This window comes from Balaenoptera acutorostrata, chromosome 1 (genome assembly GCF_949987535.1).
Source record: "Balaenoptera acutorostrata chromosome 1, mBalAcu1.1, whole genome shotgun sequence".
Taxonomy (NCBI): domain Eukaryota; kingdom Metazoa; phylum Chordata; class Mammalia; order Artiodactyla; family Balaenopteridae; genus Balaenoptera; species Balaenoptera acutorostrata.
This window is the reverse complement of record NC_080064.1, coordinates 26,930,351-26,948,186: the sequence shown is the minus strand read 5'-3', so window position 1 is coordinate 26,948,186 and position 17,836 is coordinate 26,930,351. Positions and strand designations below refer to the sequence as shown.

Genomic DNA, 17,836 nt, shown 5'->3' with positions numbered 1-17,836 from the left:
TTTGCATCTATGTTCATCAGTGATATTGGCCTGTAGTTTTCTTTTTTTGTGACATCTTTCTCTGGTTTTGGAATTAGGGTGATGGTGGCCTCGTAGAATGAGTTTGGGAGTGTTCCTCCCTCTGCTATATTTTGGAAGACTTTGAGAAGATAGGTGTTAGCTCTTCTCTAAATGTTTGATAGAATTCGCCTGTGAAGCCATCTGGTTCTGGGCTTTTTTTCATTGGAAGATTTTTAATCACAGTCTCAATTTCAGTGCTTGTGACTGGTCTGTTTATATTTTCTATTTCTTCCTGGTTCAGTCTCGGATGGTTGTGCTTTTCTAAGACTTTTTCCATTTCTTCCAGGTTGTCCATTTTATTGGCATATAGTTTCTGGTAGTAATCTCTCATGATCCTTTGTATTTCTGCAGTGTCAGTTGTTACTTCTCCTTTTGCATTTCTAATTCTGTTGATTTGAGTCTTCTCCCTTTTTTTCTTGATGAGTCTGGCTAATGGTCTATCAATTTTGTTTATCTTCTCAAAGAACCAGCTTTTAGTTTTATTGATCTTTGCTATCATTTCGTTCATTTCTTTTTCATTTATTTCTGATATGATGTTTATGATTTCTTTCCTTCTGCTAACTTTGGGGGATTTTTGTTCTTCTTTCTCTAATTGCTTTAGGTGTAAGGTTAGGTTGTTTATTTGAGATGTTTCTTGTTTCTTGCAGTAGGATTGTGTGGCTAAAAACTTCCCTCTTAGAACTGCTTTTGCTGCATCCCATAGGTTTTGGATTGTCGTGTTTTCATTGTCATTTGTTTCTAGGTATTTTTTGATTTCCTCTTTGATTTATTCAGTGATCTCTTGGTTATTTAGTAGCATATTGTTTAGTCTCCCTGTGTTTGTATTTTTTACAGTTTTTTCCTGTAATTGATATCTAATCTCATAGATTTGTTGTTGGAAAAGATACTTGATACAATTTCAATTTTCTTAAATTTGCCAAGGCTTGATTTGTGACTCAAGATAGGATCTATCCTGGAGAATATTCCATGAGCACTTGAGAAGAAAGTGTATTCTGTTGCTTTTGGATGGAATGTCCTATAAATATCAATTAAGTCCATCTTGTTTAACGGGTCACTTAAAGCTGGTGTTTCCTTATTTATTTTCATTTTGGATGATCTGTCCATTGGTGAAAGTGGGGTGTTAAAGTCCCCTGTTATTATTGTGTTACTGTTGATTTCCCCTTCTATGGCTGTTAACATTTGCCTTATGTGTTGAGGTGCTCCTACGTTGGGTGCATAAATATTTACAATCATTATATTTTCTTCTTGGATTGATCCCTTGATCATTATGTTGTGTCCTTTGTCTCTTGTAATAGTCTTTATTTTAAAGTCTATTTTGTTTGATACAAGAATTGCTACTCCAACTTTCTTTTGATTTCCGTATGCGGAATATCTTTTTCCATCCCCTCACTTTCAGTCTGTATGTGTCACTAGGTCTGAAGTGAGTTTCTTGTAGACAACATATATATGGGTCTTGTTTTTGTATCCATTCAGCCAGTCTGTGTCTTTTGGTTGGATCTCTAATACATTTACATTTAAGGTAATTATCGATATGTATGTTCCTATTACCATTTTTGTAATTGTTTTGGGTTTGTTTTTGTAGGTCTTTTTCTTCTCTTGTGTTCCCTGCCTAGAGAAATTCCTTTAGCATTTGTTGCAAAGCTGATTTTGTGGTGCTGAATTCTCTTAACTGTTGCTTGTCTGTAAGGGTTTTAATTTCTCCATCGAATCTGAATGAGATCCTTGCTGGGTGGAGTAATCTTGGTTGTAGGTTTTTCCCTTCCATCACTTTAAATATGTCCTGCCACTCCCTTCTGGCTTGCAGAGTTTCTGCTGAAAGATCAGCTGTTAACCTTATGGGGATTCCCTTGTATGTTATTTGTTGCTTTTCCCTTGCTGCCTTTAAAATTTTTTCCTTGTATTTAATTTTTGATAGTTTGATTAATATGTGTCTTGGCGTGTTTCTCCTTGGATTTATCCTGTATGGGACTCTCTGTGCTTCCTGGACTTGATTGACTATTTCCTTTCCCATATTAGGGAAGTTTTCAACTATAATCTCTTCAAATATTTTCTCAGACCCTTTCTTTTTCTCTTCTTCTTCTGCAACACCTATAATTCGAATGTTGGTGCATTTAATGTTGTCCCAGAGGTCTCTGAGACTGTCCTCAATTCTTTTCATTCTTTTTTCTTTATTCTGCTCTGTGGCAGTTATTTCCACTAATTTATCTTCCAGGTCACTTAGCCATTCTTCTGCCTCAGTTATTCTGCTATTGATCCCTTCTAGAGAATTTTTAAGTTCATTTATTGTGTTGTTCATCATTGTTTGTTTGCTCTTTAGTTCTTCTAGGTCCTTGTTAAACGTTTCTTGTATTTTCTCCATTCTATTTCCAAGATTTTGGATCATCTTTACTGTCATTACTCTGAATTCTTTCTCAGGCAGAATGCCCATTTCCTCTTCATTTGTTTTGTCTGGTGGGTTTTTACCTTGCTCCTTCATCTGCTGCATATTTCTCTGTCCTCTCATTTTGTTTAACTTACTGTGTTTGGGGTCTCCTTTTTGCAGGCTGCAGGTTCGTAGTTCTTGTTGTTTTTGGTGTCTGCCCCCAGTGGGTGAGTTTGGTTCAGTGGTTTGTGTAGGCTTCCTGGTGGAGGGGACTGCTGCCTGTCTTCTGGTGGGTGGGGTTGGATCTTTTCTTTCTCATGGGCAGGGCCACGTCTGGTGGTGTGTTTTGGCGTGTCTGTGAACTTAGTATGACTTTAGGCAGCCTGTGTGCTAATGGGTGGGTTTGTGTTCCTGTCTTGTTAGTTGTTTGGCATGGGGCGTCCAACACTGGAGCTTGCTGGCTGTTGGGGGGATCTGGGTCTTAGCATTGAGATGGAGATCTCTGGGAGAGCTCTCGCTGATTGATATTACATGGGTCCACGAGGTCTCTGGTGGTCCAATGTCCTGAACTCGGCTCTCCCACCTCAGAGGATCAGGCCTGACACTTGGCCAGAGCACCAAGACCCTGTCAGCCACACGGCTCTGGGAATTCAGGCAAAGTCACCAGGAATCATCTCCAAATGTTAAAGACTTTAAGCTTACTAACCAAGAGGAAATGCCTGCCCTTTCATTTTTGTTGATGGTTTCCTTTGCTGTGCCAAAACTTCTTAGTTTGATGTGGTCCCATTTGCTTATTTTTGCTTTTGTTGCCCTTGCCTGAGGAGACAGATCCAAAAAAATATTGCTAAGACTGATTTCAAAGAGTATACTACTTATGTTTTCTTCTAGGAGTTTTATGGTTTCAGGTCTTAGATTTAAGTCTTTAATCCAGTTTGAGTTTATTTTTGTATATGATGTGAGAAAATGGCCTAGTTTTATTCTTTTACATGTAGCTGTCCAGTTTTCCCAACACCACTTCTTGAAGAGACTGTCTTTTCCCCATTGTATATTCTTGACTCTTTTATGATAGATTAATTGCCCATATATGTGTGGACTTATTTCTCTCTATTCTGTTCCATTGATCTATGTGTCACTTTTTGTGCCAGTACTATACTGTTTTGATTACTGTAGCTTTGTAGTATAGTTTGAAGTCAGGAAGCATGATAACTCCAGCTTTGTTGTTCTTTCTCAAGATTGCTTTGGCTATTCAGGGTCTTTTGTGCTTCCATACAAAATTTGAAGTTATTTGTTCTAGTTCTGTGAAAAATGCCATGGGTATTTTGATAAGGATTGCATTGAATCTGTAGATTGCTTTAGGTAGTATGGACATTTTAATAATAGTAATTCTTCCAACCCATGAACACAGAATATCTTTCCATTTATTTGTTTCATCTTCAATTTCTTTCTAGATATCTTAGTACTACTAATCAGGTCACAGCCACGCTCTGCTGTTTCCTTCTGTTCCTGGTGTAATTATCATCATCATCTCTATAATTTATGGAGGCATGCCATACATATATTATTTAGTATAATATGGTAATATATTATATTATAATATATAATCTTAATATATAATTATATAAAATAATATATAATTATATAACATTTTGTGTAATACAACAGCCCTGTAAGGTAGGTGTTATCTTTTTGGGTTGGAGATGGTGAAGCTATTGCACAGAAAGGAAATAATTTGTTCAAGACCATACAGGTAGTAAGTGACAGAGGTGGACTATAAATCCAGGTGTGTTTGACTCAAAATCACATGGGCTTACCTCTGCCCTATACTCTCCTTGTACAAATCAAACTCATTTAGCTCTTGGATTTGAGGATGCCTTACAGTTATCTGTATGTACGTATCATCCCCACTTGCTCCAAAGCCCATATCTGAGCTAAGAATTGATTCCAACCAACTGACCAAGCCTGAGTCTCAGCAATATAGTAACATTGACACAGAATCTGAGACCAACTCATGCCATGGAGCAGTAAAATGATGGGTATTGGAGTCTTGCTTGAATGTGCTCAAATACCGTCTGGTTTTCCAATGGTTGTCTTCTTCACCAGGGAAAAGCCAATGTGTTGGCACTCGTTCCATCTCCATCCCATGTGCCTGGTATTTCTCTTTCTTTCTCCAAGTGCACTGCCCAACGAATGAGCTTCTGACAGACTCCACAGGTGTGATCCTGAGTCAGAGCTACCCAGGAAGCTATCCCCAGTTCCAGACCTGCTCTTGGCTGGTGAGAGTGGAGCCCAAATATAACATCACCCTCACAGTGGAGTACTTTCTCAGTGAGAAGCAGTATGATGAGTTTGAGATCTTTGATGGTAAGTAAATCAAATTGTTCCCTGCTACAGACAGCACAGACTGGCTTCAAAACCCCTGGAGTCTATGATGCAACCTCCCAATTAGGACTTTCCAGATGCTCCACACAAGGTCTTTCCCTACCACAGAAACTCCAGTACCGTGGAAGCTGATGAGTTATATGAGCAGGGCTGCTCATGTTACAGCCTAGACCTGCTACAGCACCCTTTCTTTAATCTAGCCAGCACTCAAAGCTAGCGCCTTGAATGTCAACCGATAAATGGGTCATAGCAGTACTCGCAAGTGAAGAGTATGCTGCTTCCAAAACCCAAAGAGGTCTACCAAACACTGTGCTTCTTTCTTGGTGGTAGGAGGGGAAAGGTGCAATAACCTGCTCTTTAATTTGGAGGATATGTCTCAGCATGCCCCAGACCACAGGACCCTAAAAAATTCGCCTGACTCTTTGTAGGGTTCCTCTCTTACCCTTTGGAGCATGTGTCTTGCAAAGGCATCTACACTAATTGTCCCTTCTGGCACATCAGATCCAATTAATACAATGTCATCGATATAGTAAATCAATACGCTATATTCTGCAGGATGTCCAGATGGTCCACATCTCTTCATACTACATTATGACAGAGCAGGAGAATTAACATAGCTCTGGAGCAAGACCATAGATGTATACTGTTGTCTCTCTCATGTAAATGCAAATTGCTTACAATCCTCCTTTCTGGTGGGTATAGAAAAGAATGCATTGCTAGATCAATAACTGCATTTCATATAACCAAAGCTATGATAATCTGCTCTAATGAATATACTACATCTGGCATAGCTACTGCAGTTGAGGCTACTACTGGGTTAAGTTTTGGGGACAAGACTCCATTTCTTACCAATCCCATCCCTCATATAACCCTGTTGTAACAAAGGAGCCATGATAATGCTTTGGGTCCCAGGTATCAGCATCAATTCACACACTCTGTATACAAAAGTCTTCCAAATATCCAGACATTCCCTTTTCCCCAATATTCAGTTACCTGAATTAATAGTGGTGGGTCTTTTGGGTTAAAGACTCGGGAATCACTACCATATACAACTGGTGTTATTTTGCAGGGTCCTTTTTCATAAGGACCCAGCCCCTCCTTCAGCCAAAGTATTCTGGAGTAAGAAACGAAACCTGGCTCAAGTCTCCAAATTACTCCAGGGATTGGAACTTCTACACCCTTTTGGTTATCTATTCATGATCTGTTTTGTTCATATGTTCATTTTTTTTGGCCGCCCATCTATCTTGCCCTTAGGAATATCATGTTGTGTGAGCCATCTCCATAGATCCTACAGGTCAGGCCCTCCTGGCTGCCATCCCAACCTTGCTGCCCATTTTAGTAATTATGCCAACCAGTGCTTTTGCCTGGCCTCTGTATTTGAGCTCCTTTCCTCCCCATCAATACTAGGAAGCCCAGCTTGGTGACAGCCTCTCCTCCCATCAGTTTCCGCCTACAGAGGACAGCCAATTCTCAGGTTGTTGATGATGTTCACCCTCACTCCCTCAGCAGCACATTCCTTATTGCTTTAGGAACTGGTGTGTCCCCCAGATCCTCCCAAAGGACACGGTCAGCTGGTGGGTGTTCTGGTCTAATACAGCAGACCTATCCCAGCATGCCATTCCTCTGAGCCATTTGACCCCTTGCTTCATAGTCTGTCACAGCAGTTCTGATGGCTCTCCTTTGTTTAATGTGGTCTATTACTTTTGCCAAGCTCCCAAGAGCTGTCTCGGCAGCATATGAGAACCATCACTCAGGGCTCTTTCCAGGATAATAAATCCTGTGTTTTGGATTATCTAGCTTTGTACTCTGCCTCCCTTGAATCAGCACCCTTGGGATGCACTTCCAGGCATCTAAGGAGGAGAGAAAGAAGAGGGAGGCCTTTCTGGAAGAGCCTTGGAAGGGACCATTGGGGAGCTATGTTATTTATGACATTGAGACATGATGATGTTTTCCCCTAGCTTTATTGCTATCTATTCACTCATAAATATTTTTTCTCTGTGGCAGGGACTGAACTGTTTTTAGTATGCACAAGTAGGATGGTGAGATAGAAAATGTTCCCAGGTTGAAAACCAGCTCTTCCTTTAACCCGCTGCTTGACTGTGGGCAAGTCCCAGGATGGCAAATAGATGTCGTCTCACCTGCCAACTGCTATGTGTTGTCAGGGACTTCTTGGATCCCTGCTTTAGGGCTCAGGAGGGGAGAGCACCTAGAGCAAAGCCTGTGGATACTGAGAGAGGAGGAGATGGACCAGTGATGGTGCTGAGTTACCATCCCAAATCTTCACGTCTTCAGTTGAGGAGGGGAAAATCGGAGGTGGTTACATTAAAGGTATCACATCTAGTATCTCTGATAGCTGTGATAGTCTGTAATCCTGTGTCCACACTCTCCTCCCAGGTCCCTCAGGACAAAGTCCTCTGCTGAAAGCCCTCAGTGGGAATTACTCAGCTCCCCTGATTGTCACCAGCTCAAGCAACTCTGTGTACCTGCGCTGGTCGTCTGACCATGCCTACAATCGGAAGGGCTTTAAGATTCGGTATGCAGGTGAGTAAAACATAAAGACTCATGAGAAGGGCCACAACCCCTGAGCCCCTTACGTTTCTCACCCAAAACAATAAGCCGTGGGCCATATCCTCGTGCCTGGTGGAGCTCCTCCACAGGCCTGGGGACTGGCTGCCTTTGTCCTCCTCCTAGCCACTCTCACCTATAGCTGCACAGTGTCCTTGACATTTTCCCGCCTCCCCTTTTTCTATACCTCTCCCCACTTTTAAGCTCTTCCCTCTTTCTGTTCATACTGCCAGCCTGTGTCTTTTGGATAAGTTTATTGTATATGACCTGATAAGGCCTATAGGTGGTCCTGTCCCTAACACTGTTGAAATGTTAATAAAAGGTCCTTTAAGCCAAAAAACCCTAAGATGGGGGTCCCCAACTGGCAAATATTAGACAAGCAGCAAACGATGGGTTATATTCCAAGTCCAGGAGCCTCTCTTCTGCTCTGCAAGCCATATCTCATAGGTAGAGTCAGATCGAGGGCCAGTCCAACCGGATAGCTGACCAGCCAGCCATCTACAAGGAGCACAAAAATGTCCTTGGAAATAAAATGAGATGGAGAAAATCAAAGTGATCTGAACTCCCATCACGGGGATTACTGTCTGTCGCTGGAAAGAAAATTTGAAAAGCTGCTTGCTGCCCATTTTGCAGGGCAGTGGGTCCGTTGAGCTGCTGTCTGGCTCTGTGAGCTTGGGAGCAGAAATGAATTACTTAAGACCATGGCGAGTTCCACCAAGCACCGGTCCCCCTGCAGCACTCTTTCCCCTGGCTGCATTTAGCCTGAGTTCCAAACAAACGTTGGACAAATTTTCAAAGAATATTGGTTAGAAGGGATGTCAGCTATACATATTATAGCCTGAGTTGTCCCTTGTCTCAGTCCATCTCTTCTCATGGGCTGCCAACTTGGAAGACCAACCCAAACTTAGCGGGCTATCGAAGTCTTAAGAAACTCTTAGGTATGGCTTTGGGGGTGGGGAGGACCAACCAGATGAAGCTGAGGGGAGCCTGGGAGGAGAAGGAGCTTTACTCTCTCAGCGTCCATTTCCTCTGCAAAGTGGACCCCAAATTCCTTTCCCCCACGCACACAAGAAGGAGGGTACCTTCACGCCCCCCAGCGTCGGCAGTCGGCTCTGTCACTCAACCTCTTCAGGCCTCGGTTTCCTCATGATGGAAAAGAAACCTTAAGCCATCTGTCAGGGAGGTTCAGGCTGAGTTCCTAGAAGCTACTAACACAAAAGAGAAATAAAGCAATTTAGCAGCATTTCACTATGCTAGTTGCTAAACTCTGAACTAAAAGCCATTAAGGAGTTGTGCTTCCCTTGATGTTTTTAAAGATTAATCACATGTTTGTGGATAATGAGTCAGTTATAATTACAGTACATACGCCACATAGAAAATGAATTAATTACATGGTGAAACAATGAGTCCTTAATGGAAATACAGTAGAGTCGTGTACTTTGCACATGCCTCTATCACTGTGACTAAGTATATTTTATAACTGAGATTCTTGTTCTTGACCGAGGTAGACTTGTAGATACCACATAAACAGGACACAGGTGGCAAAGCAGAAGCAAGGAAGCGTTTCTGGCTTGGAAAGGAGGTATTTAAAACATCAATTTCACCAGCAGAGGGATGTGATCACGTAAGAGGCCAGAGGACCATACTGTGGGGAGGATGCAGGAAGGTTCCTGTCATCTTCATCCTACCTTGATCCCGTGCCGGGGACTCTTAGAGCAGATGAATGGGCTTGCTCTCTGTGCTCCTTTGGTCATCCCTCTTTCCCGGCCTCACAGAACTTCCCCCGAGCATCCCTGGCAGAGGTTTTTATTGCCAAGTTCTCTAAGGCTGGGGGTTTTGTCTATTCTCTTCACTGTTGTATTCCCAGCACTTAGAACAGCACCTGGCATATAATAGACACTCGCTATCTGTCTGTTGAATAAATGAATGAAATAAGTTGAAGCCAGATGTCAAGGGGGAATTAGGACTGTGGATTTGATGCCCTGGGTTGCCACAGCTCTCTCTCCCCCCATCCTCCACACACAGCAGAAAGCAGGACAGGGACCATTTACTGAGTGCCCTGCACTGAGTGCCCTGCACTGGGCTTGGGGCTTTACAGACACGATCCCATTTAAATTGTCCCAAAACGTATCAGGGAGGCATTGCCAATCGCAACACACAGGTGAGGAAAGTGGAGCTGAAAGCGCCTCAGTGATTTGTCCCAAGTCACAGAACTGTGGAAAGGTGGGAAATGGGACTTGAGCACAGCCCTGACTCCAGAGACCTCGCCCCTGCGGTCACACCCTTCTGGAACCAACCCCATTGGGTTCTATTTTCTGTGTCCCTTTGGGATATGGTGGGATTCGAGAGCCTGAACTCAGCTGCACAACTAGTGCTGCCTCCAGGTGCAAAGGGGACCCAGTGCTTCATGGAGCTGTTTTTTTCTTCTGTTTTCTTCTCTTTCCTTTCCTTTTCTTCCTTTCTTAGCTTTCCCTTCTCTTTTCCTTTCCTTTCCTTTCTTTTCTTTGGCTTTCCTAAACTGGCTGCTTTTCAGTATCAACTTCCTCACTAGCAGTGGACCTGGCAGTGGTGAAGATAGGGAAAGAGAGGGAGAAGCAAGGGGGCGGGGCCTGCGTGAAGGACTACCTCTGTCCTCCCACTGTGTGTGGTCCCCTGACCCTCATCTTGTTGTCCAGCTCCCTACTGCAGCCTGCCCCGGGCTCCACTCCACGGCTTCCTTCTGGGCCAGACCAGCACCCAGCCTGGAGGCTCCGTCCACTTCGGCTGCAACGCCGGCTACCGGTTGGTGGGACACAGCATGGCCATTTGCACCCGGCACCCCCAGGGCTACCACCTGTGGAGCGAGGCCATTCCTCTCTGTCAAGGTGAGAAGCAGGTGGGAAAGAGGTGACAGGTGGCTTGGGTCCTACCCGCAACTTGGGCTTGTCCCAGGACCAATCACTTCCAAATGTGGGCTTCCTCATAGATAATTAATTCATTCTTTCAGCAAACATATACTGAGGATCCGTAATATCTGAAGCCCTGTGGATATACAGATGTGTAAAACACAGCGTCAGTGTTTTCAGAGCAGAGAGGGAGATGGATGTGTAGCCACAAAAATGCCAAATGACAGAGGAAGGAAGTGCTATATCGGGAGTGTAAACATTATTGTGGGAGCCCAAGGTTAAGAGGGGACCTACCTGCTCCTGTACAGCTAGGGGGCTTCCAGAAGAGGGGTTGCTTGGGCTCATAGAACAAGGAAAGTTGAGGGTCAGGCATTGGCAAGGAAAACATTCTAGGCAACAGCAAAAGCATTTGCAAAACCACAGACTGAGAGATCACAAAATATGCAAAGCAGTTGGGGCTGGCGGAAGTGCCAGGTCAGGTGGGAGGAGGCGAGGGGCAGAGGGAAGCAGGGTGACCAGTGACCATCACCTACTCAGTCATCAGCGATCAAGCACGTGATATATACCAGGAAGTTTGCATGCGTTGCTTTTGATCATTTATGGGATTTTTTTTTCCTTAAAGTAATATACATTCAGACTAGAAATCTGAAGAAGAAAAAAGAAACTATAGATAATGCCAAAGAAAAAGTGAAAATGACCTATAACCCCATCAACTGAAATCACTGCTGTTAACATTTCCTTTGGTCTTTCATATATTGTTTATAAAAATGGCATACTGGTGTACCAAGCTCTTCATATTTTGTTAGCATCTATCACATGACGACTTCGTCGTCAATATTTGCAATGGTTGTGTAGCATTATAGAAAAACTGTCATTTATTCAAGTATCATCCTATTGTTGGTCATTTGACTTTCTGTATTTTTTGCTACTATAAACAATGCTGCTGTTAAAATCCTTATAATTCCGTCTTTGGGAACCATCCATATTTATTTCCTTAAAATAAATTCCCAGAAATGAGATTATTGAATCATACCTATACAAAGTCTACAGCTTTTGATACTCATTGCCATCCAGAAAGTTTGTCTTCACTTATACCTCCACCAGCAGCTTGTTGTCTTTCCTCCCAGATTCTCAACACTATATACTGCATTTTAAAAAAGAAAGAAAAAATTTACCAATTATATAGACAAAAACAAGAAATCACTTAAGGTTGAGGTTCTTGTGTTTTGGTTCCCAGCATGGTGACGTACTTTTTAAATGACATCTGTCTTCTCTGACCCTCACAACCTTCTCAGGCCTGTGCCTGAGCTTTCTCAAAGAACAGAAGCAGGGCATCATTGATATTCTCTTTGATGCTTTAAGCAAAGTTCACAGAGGACTGATAGTCCGCAAATGGCAAACGTCTTTTGGCTTCAGTTTCCATTTTTCTAACTGTATCCACACCGACAAGTCTTTTTCCCAAAGTTCTAGTAGGAAGCAACCAGGCCTCTCACCTCTATCTTTTGTCACGTCCCAAAACCAAGCTCTGTCCACTCATCCCCACACTGCTCTGTACTGCTTCTCCCCATCCGCAGCCCCAGCCCAAGTTCCTCTCCGATGCCCTCCCTCTCTGCCATTCCCTCTGTGCTCTCTGGAATCCTGGTTCCATGGCCAACAAGTGTACACCCTCAGTCACCGCCCAGAAGGCTCTCTTCACTTCCTTCCTCCGTGGAGACTGTGGCTCTCCTCTGAGAACACAGATGCTGGGGCCCTTTCTGGGGAGGGTGCTTATCCCCTATGTCCCACAGAACCCAGGGCGAAAGGCCTGGCATGCTTCCCTTTCCCTGCTGCTGCTTTCCAAACCATGACTTCTCCACTGACAAACACAGCACATTGGAGAGTCTGTGCGTCCTAATGCTTTCTCTTTCCTTCCCCTGCCCCTTCTCTCACTATGCATTCTCTCCCTCAGAGGCCTCATTCCACCACAAGCTTTCAGGTACTTTGTGATTCTTCCCCCTCCTCTCCTACCCACCGGAGGTGTCCCTTTGGGTTTGGCGCACTGTGGTGTGTGATGGAGATCACTAGACAGCCTGATAGACTCTCAGGCTAAGAGGTTACCTTCTGTCCTCTCAGTTATCCAAGAGAGAAGGGCCAGGGAGGGGCAGTGAGGTGAGCTGCCTGTGGTACCTTTCAATCTGAACACTCTCTCTCTCCAGCTCTGGGAAACTTCCATCTAAGGTCATTCCATCCCCTCCACTTTCTCTGTTCTCTTTTCCTGCAACCCAGACCTGCTGGACCTACTGGGCTGATTCCCTGTATATCCAGTCCTTTTCTCTCTCATTTTCAGTCTCTGTCTTTTTGGTCTATATTCTGGGAAATTTCATTTACTTTTCATTTTGTCGACTGAAAAAAAAGGCACAGCCTAAAAGTTGAGAATTACGTTTTATTTGGCAGAATTTAGCCCGGAAGATAGCCTCTCAGTTATTCTAATGTTTTTATTAGCATCTGTTAGACCCATTGAGGGGAATCAGAGGCCAGAAATGAGGCTTCCCAGATCAGTTTTTGTTTGTCTGTTTTAAATTAAAGGAGCTCTTAGGTTAACCATTATATATCTTTTTCCACCTTCTAATTTGTTTCCCCCACCCCCAAAGGTACCAATAAAACAGCTCTTTATAATGAAAGTTCTCTAAAAATTGATCAATTTAGAAGTTCCTCCAATTTAAAGGATCCATAATCTGGCCATTAATGAGATATATGTAAATAGTGGACTCAAAACCAATAAGACCAAGAGCCATCCCCATAAGAAAGTGTGAAGGCTGTAGCCTTCACAAGATCTAGAAAGTTTACTCCCAAAAACAGTCTAAGAAAGTAAAGGTCTTCACTGTACAGGCTGATGCAACAACGGTTAAGACGGCAAATGTCCCTGAGAGTTGGCAGTCAGACAAAAGACTGCTCAGAATCCCAATCTATTTGATTGCCAGATGTGTATCATATGTGCACCTTCCAGATGGCAGAGACCAATTTTTGAAAACACACACACACACACACAAAACACCTAAGAAGATCAGGTAGAAGATTTACACCCCAAAGACACAGGAAGAGAAATGCAAGTTCCCCCTAGAAGAGCTTTTGTTTTTTTAAGGTCAGAATTCTGAAAAGATGTTTTATCAAGCCGGCTTTTTTTAAACTTAACTGCATATGCAATAAAAGAGCCCCATATTGGCCATTTTAGGTTGAGATCTCCTTTAATATAATTTTCCCAATTAATTAGGTACTTGCAAGTATAAGACATGAATCTGGCTGGGGTGTTAGCTGGAGTTTGGCTTTCTGATGCCCCTCGTTTTTCTGTTTGAGAGACTCTATTTCCCACTTTAAAGCTGAATTTGTTGAGGATAAAAGTTACTAGTGAAATTGTGTGGTGGGCCAATGTGCTGCTTATGAGCTTAATTCCTCTAGGTTTCTACCCTAGAGTTGTTTCAGCTCCTCTTCATGTCTCGGGTTCTCCCTCCCGAGCACTGCTCCCTCCCGAGCTCAGATCACAGAATGGCCGGTTCTTATTCGTGCAGAGAAAGTTGTTTAATTAAAATGAGTTGGTTTCCCTGTTAGCAAGTCCAAGCTCGCTCTGCTCACCCGCACGACAGGCCCATAAATCAGGAGACGAGGTGCTGAGGCAACAATACGACTTTATTCGGAAAGTTGGCAGACTGAGATGATGGTGGACCAGGGTCTCCAAAAAACCATCTTATGGGGTCCGGATGCAGTTCCTTTTATAGAATCAGAGAGGGAAGTAAAGTAAAAAGGGCCATCAGTCTTGCAAAACATCTCCTGGAATGGCCAGCCTCGGGGGAGGGGATGTGTTAATTTCTTCTTTCTTGCAGCCATTCACAGGTGGGCAGGGTTCCCTGAGGCAGGCCATGATGTATGATTATAATAACAAAAGCAACAAAAAGCAAAGGCTAAAGTCAAAGAAACAGATCCAACATGGAGTCAAAATTGGCTCTTCCCTGTAACAGTTCCCCACTGTGAATGTGCATTCCACAGTCTTGTGGAAAAAGGGGTGACAACCATTCTAACTGCTCTGTCAGATGGATCTTTCTGGGAGTGTCCGCCATTGGTGCCAGTGTTCCAAATGATGAGATTTGTCTTCTTTTGTTCCTCTTTGTAAGTGTCTGCTTTACACCTGTAGACTTAAAAAATATTCACAACCTAAAAAGTTGAGAGTTATCAGGAATTTTGAGGGCTTCAAGCCCGGGAGGCCACATCTCAAGTTAAAAAATTTAGCGTTGTCCTATGTATGGGAAGATACAAGTGTCTGGGCTCACTGAAATCATTCCTTTGATATGTACCACAGCTATCTGGGGTCTGTATCCTGTATTTTCACATTCTGAGTTTCTTCATGGCTCACCATAGGAAATGGCTGCAATCTTATGCCTGCTAGACGGCAGGTATTCTTCTCCTTCCTGAGTTTCCTCAGGGTTCACCGGCTGACGTTGGAGGGCTGCAGTCTCTGGTGACTGATCCTCTCCTCTTGGTCAGGAATTTGACCAATATTTGGGAGACATGTCTTGATCAAATTTTGTCCCACAGTGCTGGGAGGTTCATCCCAGTTCAGGCGAAAATTGTTGATATGCCACTACAGGTGCTAATTTTCGGATTAGGCCCTATTGATAATTAAAGATTCTCTGGATCCTCTAATTATGATCAGGAGACATTTTCCCTTGTTGCTTCTTCCCATACGTAGAATCACACTATTACAATTATTTTATGTTATAAATGTGAGAAGTTTTTTGGGGGGCCTGGTTACACACTAGGCACTGTAACACAACAATCTTATGAAATAGACAGGATATAAGTAATGCAGCTAGTAACACTGACAAAGACATAGTGCAGCAGAGACACACAAAGCACGAACAATTTGGAAACAAAGAACAAATTAAAATGATTAGTATAACTAGTTGTCATTCCAGTTCCAATAACGAGTGACCAAAGGAACCATAACTGATTTAATGAGCCATCCACAGTTTCACTGTACTGGCCATGCATACTTAGACATGCATGGCTTAATCTTTGAGACAAGCATATGCTACTGGCAGGATCAACCAGGTAGAGAGAAAAAGATAAATGTTTCATCTTTGTTTACAAAGGCATACTTTATCAACTTGTTGTAGGTCATAGCATAAGAGAAAAGGTTTTTTTCTGAAAAACAGAGATTAAAGCCAGTATATTTCCCAAAGTCATAAAGTTATAAATCATATTTACCAGTTCATTCAGTCCCATATTTACCAGTTCATTGATTAATTCCTGTTGATCCGGTTGACGTTATCAGGTTTTCCATTAGTTTTGTCATTTGTCACCCAATCCAGTGATATTATCTGAAGGCTATCAGAAACTTATATTTGTCAAAAAGTTCCTTTTTATGAGTCTTCTTGAAAATCTTCATTTTGTTAAAGCATCAGGACAAAACTTAAAATAGCATGGTTAAAGATTTGAGTACAATGCAAATAGCAGGAAACGGATATTTCTGTGACATACAACATTTTAGAATAACTAGAATTATGATTGATAACATATCAGGACATCATATCAGATGTGAGGGATTCCATATAAATTTTGGAATATCTATATTAAATATTCTATAACCTAAGGTTCATCTCCAATCACTTGACAATGTTTTTGAAGTAATTTTTGTTTGTTTGTTTGATTTGTTTTGTTTTGTTTTTTTCAGATATATACCCAGGAGTGGTATTGCTGGGTCATATGGTAGTTCTGTTTTTAGGTTTTTGGGTTTTTTTTTAAATTAATTTATTTATTTATTTATTTTTGGCTGTGTTGGGTCTTCGTTGCTGTGCGAGGGCTTTCTCTAGTTGTGGCAAGCGGGGGCCACTCTTCATCGCAGTACGCGGGCCCCTCACTGTCGCGGCCTCTCTTGTTGCGGAGCACAGGCTCCAGACGCGCAGGCTCAGTAGTTGTGGCTCACGGGCCTAGTCGCTCCATGGCATGTGGGATCTTCCCAGATCAGGGCTCGAACCCTTGTCCCCTGCATCGGCAGGCAGACTCTCAACCACTGTGCCACCAGGGAAGCCCTAGAATCCCCGACTTTTAAAAACCTTAATTTCTAGTGAAAACCAAGAGATAAGTAATAGTTACCAAAATCTGGAGAAACTATTTTAGATGATTTTTAGAACATAATTTTTCTTATAGAGTTTACCTAAAAGCTCTTATCTCGTTTCCATTTACTTTAAAGTTTCATCATATCAAGTTATTTCTTTTGCTGACAAATTTGCAACAGGTATAACAAGATTTTATTTAACTTCTATTAAACCTAGGTGCAGTGAAAGTATTATACTTAATGTTGATGGCTCTAAAGACATGTCTATATTAATTAGATCAACAAACAAACATTAATACCAGGTATTAATTTAATACTAAATATTTCCCAGTTCACGTGAACCTGGAAACTCATTTATCTTAATTTCTCTTGTATTTAGAATTGTTTGGTTTGTAAGCACTTACTTTTCTTTAAGCCAATTAAATAGAGATCATTTACAGATTAACCTCAGTAATGTTATCCAAAGACAAAGACACATACAAACACACAAACAGAGAGACATCATAGCTCTTATTTCAAAATTTCAGCCCTGAGTCGGGTACAGCAATGTAAAACTCATCAGAGGTTGGATTAAAATTGGGTTTCTGGCAGATGGAACAAATCAAGCTCACTTGTCTAGATGGCTAAACCCTTTTTACTAATATTTATGGAAAACAAGTTCTAAATTACTTTACCCTCTTTTTCAAAATTTGCATTTTAAAAAGATGGCAGAGTTAAGGGTTCCTGAGAAGACCAGATAGGACATTTGCATCTCAAAGATACAGGCAAGTTTCTCCTAGGATGACTTTGTTTCCCCTTTGTTGGTCTCTGAGCAGACAAAGCCATTACAATCTTTCGGGCCTTTTTCATATTTCTCTGGGTACATTCAGCCTTTTCGGCCGTATCCCTATTATTGAAAACCGAATAAGCCAATTGGAACAAATTGTTCATTGGAGTCTGAGGACCAGCAGTTGCTTTCTGAATTTTGCTCCTGATGTCTGGAGCGGACTGGGCCATGAAATGCATAGCCAGAAGGTCCTGTACCTTGGGGGAGGAGGGATCCACATCTGTTTGGGATCCATGGCCCTGTAGGGTGAGGTCCCCTAGTTGGCATTCTGAGGTTGTAAGAAGGAACGGTTTTGTACTTCTCCAGAAACTCCCTTGACCGGGATAGAGAAGTTTTCTGTGCCACCTTGGTGTTTACCACAGAATATGTGGCACCCATATCTATTAGAAAGTCAATCAACTTGTTCCCCACTGTCAAAGTTACCCGGGGCTCCTGAGGGGAAATTAGAATTGGACGCCTCAAGTCTAAGGGAGTCCCCTGGCCTCTTACAGGATTTCGGCACAAGGGAAATTGCCCTGCTGCAGAAGTGGCTCCCGGTCCAAATTGGGTGCTCTATCGGGTCTTAGATGGTGATACTAAACCAGGTTCCTGTGCTCCAGGGGTTACTATAGAAACTGCTATTTGATCCCCATGGATAGGGGGACCAGGAGGCGGTGAATATGTTGGCAGCA

The 17,836-nt window shown here is 42.5% G+C and overlaps 1 protein-coding gene across 1 annotated transcript in view; it reads left to right on the top strand.

Annotated features, from left to right (window-relative positions):
• CSMD2 (CUB and Sushi multiple domains 2) overlaps nt 1–17,836 on the top strand; it is a 676,782-nt gene that overhangs the window by 593,138 nt on the left and 65,808 nt on the right. Inside the window, exons 47-49 of the mRNA XM_057529595.1 lie at nt 4,595–4,783; nt 7,196–7,342; nt 10,042–10,230. Coding sequence (XP_057385578.1) covers nt 4,595–4,783; nt 7,196–7,342; nt 10,042–10,230 — 525 coding nt within the window. The remainder of the gene's footprint in view (nt 1–4,594; nt 4,784–7,195; nt 7,343–10,041; nt 10,231–17,836) is intronic.